General features: G+C 45.1%; 1 protein-coding gene and 1 pseudogene across 1 annotated transcript in view; both read right to left on the bottom strand.

Annotated features, from left to right (window-relative positions):
* GFRA3 (GDNF family receptor alpha 3) overlaps window positions 1-2,986 on the bottom strand; it is a 24,058-nt gene extending 21,072 nt beyond the window's left edge. Inside the window, exon 1 of the mRNA XM_011935363.1 lies at window positions 2,554-2,986. Coding sequence (XP_011790753.1) covers window positions 2,554-2,986 — 433 coding nt within the window. The remainder of the gene's footprint in view (window positions 1-2,553) is intronic.
* Window positions 2,987-5,246: 2,260 nt separating this feature from the next.
* Window positions 5,247-5,626, bottom strand: part of LOC105506975 — a 1,095-nt pseudogene continuing 715 nt past the window's right edge.

Below are 5,626 nucleotides of genomic sequence, written 5' to 3' on the forward strand. Positions count from 1 at the left end.
GGGCAACAGAGCGAGACTCCGTCTCAAAAAAAAAAAAAAAAAAAAAGAAATGCCACTGTTTCTCATATTCATAAGGTAAAAGATAAAACATAAAAAAAATGCTTTGAGTGATAAGGCTGATTACAACTCAGCCTTGGGGGAAAGACCAAATGAGGTATGTGGCTATCATACTGTTTGTGGAGATCTTTCAGTTGATTAAGATGGTTCCCAATAAGTCTTGCCAGTTGGACAAATGTACTCAGTGAAAAAAGACTAAAGTAGTGGCTCTTGCACAGAAGCCTGATAAGGGCTAGGTGCTTCTAATTAGGTGTAGAAAAAGAGGCATGTCTTGAATTGTGGGAAAGGCCACAGGCACATGAGATGATAGAAATCAAAGACATAAGCAGCAATTATGTTTTCAGAGAGTTGTACTACAAAGAGTTACCAGTGTAGATTAAAAGAGACTCTGACTATTTGGGACTTAAAATGGCCCAAATTTCTCGGGCAGGAAGCAGGCTGAGAATGCAGCTCAGTCCCCAGGTAGATTGTAGTCCCTAATGCCCTTTTCAAATGTGCTCAAAGAGAAAACTGAAAGAGGAAGGACCTTTCCAGAGGGCTGGGCCAAGAGCTGTGGAAAATAATGGATAGGGCAACTACTCCCGTAGAGCAAAAACAGGGCCTTATTAAAGAGCAATCCCTATTCCCAGGGAAGAGGATCCTTACAACATTTGTGTAGCAGGATTTCAGAATTGCTATGAATCAGTGTCTGCTGTGTGTCTCCCATTCATTCATTCATTTATTTATTTGAGACAGGGTCTCGCTCTGTCACCCAGGCTGGAGCACAGTGGTGTGATCTTGGCTCACTGCAGACTCAAAATCCTGGGCTCAAGTGATCCTCCCACCTCAGCCTCCCGAGTAGCTGGGACCACAGTTGTACACCACTACACTCAGCTAATTTATCTTTTTGTAGTGATGGGAGCTCGCTATGTTGTTCAGGCTGGTCTTGAACTCCTGGGCTTTAGGGATACTCCCGCCTCGGCCTCCCAAGGTGCTGGAGTTACAGGTGTGAGTTACCACACCTAGATGCCCATTCCTCCCCTTTCTGAGAATGTTTGTTGTGGTTATCCTGACCCTGTTCCTTTATTGTATGCTGTGTACATATAGAAAGCAGATGACTTGTCTTTTTAGTTCATAAGTTTTTAGATCAAGAGGAGCCATATCCAGACCCAATTTGAAAACTATCATGAGATCCTAGACTTGAAGCCTGATGTCATGTTTGTTTGTTTGCTTGTTTTTTTGAGACAGAGTCTCACCCTGTTGCCCAGGCTGGAGTGCAGTAGTGCAATCTCAACTCACTGAAACCTCTGCTTCCCAGGTTCAAGTGATTCTCTTGCCTCAGCTTCCCAAATAGCCTGGGATTACAGGCACCCACCACCACTTCCAGCTAATTTTTTGTATTTTAGTAGAGATGAGGTTTCCCCATGTTGGCCAGGTTGATCTTAAACTCCTGAACTCAAGTGATCTGCCTTTCTTGGCCTCCCAAAGTGCTGGGATTACAGGTGTGAGCCACTGTGCCCGGCCTGATGTCATGTTTGAACAGAGCTTTTAGGGCATCTTTCATGGAAAATAGGTGGGTATATTTTACTTGCAGAAGGGAGGTAAATGAATACTTGACAATGGTAGATTGTATTATTGTTTCCAATCATTCTTTGCCTTCCCTGTAAGATTGTATATCCTCATTTATTGCCATGAGATTTTTGGTATCTCCCTGTGGGAGAAGTATAATTCTCAATCCAGTGATGTCAGGCTTGGCCATGTGACTTGCTCTCTGAATGAAATGTAAGCAGACGTAGTGTATATAAGATCTGAGCAGAAACTTTAAAAATCATCATGTGGTTCTACCAATGCTCATTTCCTCCTGCCACGAGAAGGGAACATCCCAGACAGAGGCTGCACCTTGAACCTGGATCCCAGAATGAATAAGACCCATGAAAGAGCCAATACAGAACATGAGCAAGAATTAAACCTTTGTTTTGCAAGTTGCTGTTTTGTTACAGCAACATAGTTCAGTAAAAGCTGACTAATAAGGGTCCTATGGAAAGAGTGACAGGCAGCTCCTCTTTGGCTCTTTCTGTGACTTCTCTCTCTTACATCTCCTGGCTGGTTAATGAGTATTCTTTCTGTTAAAGGCTGGACCAAGATGTTACCTCCCCATTTCTCTGAACTTGGTATTTGGAGCCTATCTATGGGTTAAGACTCTTTTCTCCCATCTACTGTCCATACCCTCTGTTCCAGGAACTCCCCAGGTTGGGCCTCAGCCTGGTTCACAGCTCTGCTAAGTGGGAACTGACATGTTGCCAGGTAAGAAAGGGGGAAGTAGGGAGAAGAGAGGGCAGTGTTATGGGGCCCCAAGGAGATCCTGGCATTATCCCCCCACCTTTTCTGATGTCAAATGCAGAGCTTCATTATCCTCCTCATCAGAATCTATCACATGGCCCATATCCTGCAGGATTAAAAAACAACCTCCTAGAGCCATCTTCCCCAGCTTAGCCCACTCTATAATGGGAGGCTCACCAAGGTTGCGGGCACGGTGAACGGTCCAATAGATGTCCAAGCAGGCAACCTGGTTCTTCATGCGCCGGTGGCACATGCAGCCTATCAGAGAGCTGTTCCTGAGTTGCTGTGCTGCCTCCAGGCAGTCCGCAGGGACTGAAGGCTCTTCTGAGGGCAGTGGGGTGCTTATGCTAGAGGTGCAGGAATCCAGGTGGTGGTAGGCAGCACTGCAAATGGGATCAGCCTGGCACTTCCTCCTGGCCTGGAGACAGCTGTTCATGAGCCGGCTTTCTGTGGGAAGGGGGTCTCCTGTAAAGGGAGATACCAGGTGAGGCTCACATAAGGTTAGAGTAGCTGTCTGGGAATACCAAATCATGAGGTTGGGAGACGGATACTCCTGATGAAATTTTGTGAAAGTCTTAGGGTAGCACAAAAGGCCTTTAGGAATAAGCATGGAGAGAGAGAGAAGCCCAGCAGGACTAGATAGTCTGCAGCTGCCACAGTCCGGACAGAATAGACCAGGTCCAACAATAGGGGTTTGCAGAGAGGCTGCTCAGCCTTCAGGGAGGCAAAGGAGATAGTTGTTTGAAGGCGAGCCTGATGACCCTGACAGGCACAGAGGAAGGGGGCCCCAGGCAGAGCTATGCCATGGGCAGGGCTAGTATCAGAACCAGAGAGTTGAGAATGGACAAGGGAGTGCTAAATGGCAGTCAGCAATAACTTTGAGTCTCCCATTAAAAATCATTTAAAAATACCTGAAGGTGGAAACTGGCTGGGGTTGGGGTAGAGAGCTAATTCCAGAAGGAAAGAAAGGGTACACCAACCCTGTCTCTTACTCAGAAATAGCAAGATTCCTCCACAGCCTGGAAGGAAGCCCCTGCATCCTAGGATTTAGGGTGCTCAACATGGGGTAATAGAACATCATCATCTCCCTAACTGTTCAAAGATAAAAATCTAGGAGAATTTTTTTTTTTTTTTCGAGACAGAGTTTCGCCCTTGTTGCCCTGGTTGGAGTACAATGGCGTGATCTTGGCTCAACACAACCTCCGCCTCTCAGGTTCAAGCAATTCTCCTGCCTCAGCCTCCCAAGTAGCTGGAATTACAGGCATGCATTATCACACGCCCAGCTAATTTTATATTTTTAGTAGAGACGGGGTTTCTCCATGTTGGTCAGGCTGGTCTCAAACTCCTGACCTTGGGTGATCCTCCCACCTTGGCCTCCCAAAGTGCTGGGATTACAGGTGTGAGCCACCGCGCCTTAATTCACCTCTTCCTTTCACAGCCTATGTTCAATCCAACAAGTCCTGTCAACTTCATAACACATCTGGAATCTGCCCACTTTTCTCCATGGGTGTCACTACCTCCTTAGATCAAGCCACCATCAACTTTTCTCCTTCTTCCCTCGTCCTTTCTTCTCCTTCTCTTCTCCTTCTCCTTTTTCTTTTTTAGATAGGGTCTTGCTCTATGTCCCAGGCTGGAGTGCAGTAGCATTACAGCTCACTGCAGCCTTGACCTCCTGGGTTCAAGCGATCCTCCTACCTCAGCCTCCTGAGTAGTTGGGACTGCAGGCACATGCCACACACCTGGCTAATTTTTGTATTTTTAGTAGAGATCGGTTTTCATCACGTTGGCCAGGCTGGTCCTGAACTTCTGACCTCAGGTGATCTGCCTGCTGTGGCCTCCCAAAGTGCTGGGATTACAGGCATGAGCCACCGCACCCAGCCAGTATCTCATTGTTCTTTATGGATGAGTAATATTTCATTATATCAATATCCTACATTTTGTTTATCTATTCTTCAGTTAATGGACACTTGGGTTGCTTCCGCCTTTTGGTTATTGTGAATAGCGCTTTGATGAACATTTCATGTACAAGTATTTGTTTGAACACCTGTTTTCTGTTCTTTGGGATACATACCTAGGGGTGGAATTGCTGGGTCATACGGTAATTCTATGTTTAACTTTTTGAGGAACCGCCAAATTGTTTTTCACAGAAGCTGCACCATTTTACATTCCCATCAGCAATGTACGAGGATTCTAGTTTCTATACACACTGCCAACTCTTGTTATTTTCCATTAAAAAATTATAACCATCCTTGTGAGCATGAAGTGGTATCTCATTGAGGTTTTCATTTGCATTTCCCTAATGACTAAGGATGTTGAGCATATTTTTATGTGCTTGTTAGCCATTTGTACATCTTCCTTGGTAATAAACTTTTTGTTGAGGTGTAACACAGAAAAGTACATGAATCAAAAATGTATAGCTCAATGAATTTCACAAATTGAATATACTTGAGTAGCCAGAATCCAGATAAAGGATGGAACATTACCAGTATCCCTGAAGCCCTCTTCTAGTCACTGTGCTCCCAAGTAAAGCAGTATCTTCATTTCTTTTTATATTTTCTTTCTTACTTTTTTTTTTTTTTTGAGACAGAGTCAGGCTGGAATGCAGTGATGCGATCTCAGCTCACTGCAACCTTGCAACCTCTGCCTCCTGGGTTCAATCGATTCTCCTGCCTCAGCCTCCCAAGTAGCTGGGACTACAGGCACCCACCACAATGCCTAGTTAATTTTTGTATTTTTAGTAAAGAAAGGGTTTTACCATGTTGCCCAGGCTGGTCTTGAACTCCTAACCTCAAGTGATCCACCCGCCTTGGCCTTCCAAAGTGCTGGGATTACAAGTGTGAGCCACTGCACCCAGCCTGTCTTCATTTCTTTTACTTGTCTTCTGGTTTGTTGAAGCAATAGGTCAGACATTTGCCACAATAGTGTCTGTCAGAGTGGTTGGTCATAAACACTCCCGCACCACATTCATCTGAAGGGCACTCCTAACGAATGTGACTATTTTTGCTATTCTCATCCACATTATGGTATTTCAGGACAGCCAGCTTCACCTTCTTTCTTTTATGCTTTTTTTTTCCTTTTTTTTTTTTTTTTGAGACAGAGTTTCATTCTTGTTGCCCAGGCTGGAGTGCAATGGTGCAATCTCGGCTCACTGCAACTTCCGCCTCCTGGGTTCAAGCGATTCACCTTCCTCAGCCACCCAAGTAGCTGGGATTACAGGTACGTGCCACCACACCAAGCTGGGTTTTGTAAT

The sequence above is a fragment of the Colobus angolensis genome, unplaced genomic scaffold (genome assembly GCF_000951035.1).
Source record: "Colobus angolensis palliatus isolate OR3802 unplaced genomic scaffold, Cang.pa_1.0 Scaffold142, whole genome shotgun sequence".
NCBI classification, from domain to species: Eukaryota; Metazoa; Chordata; class Mammalia; order Primates; family Cercopithecidae; genus Colobus; species Colobus angolensis.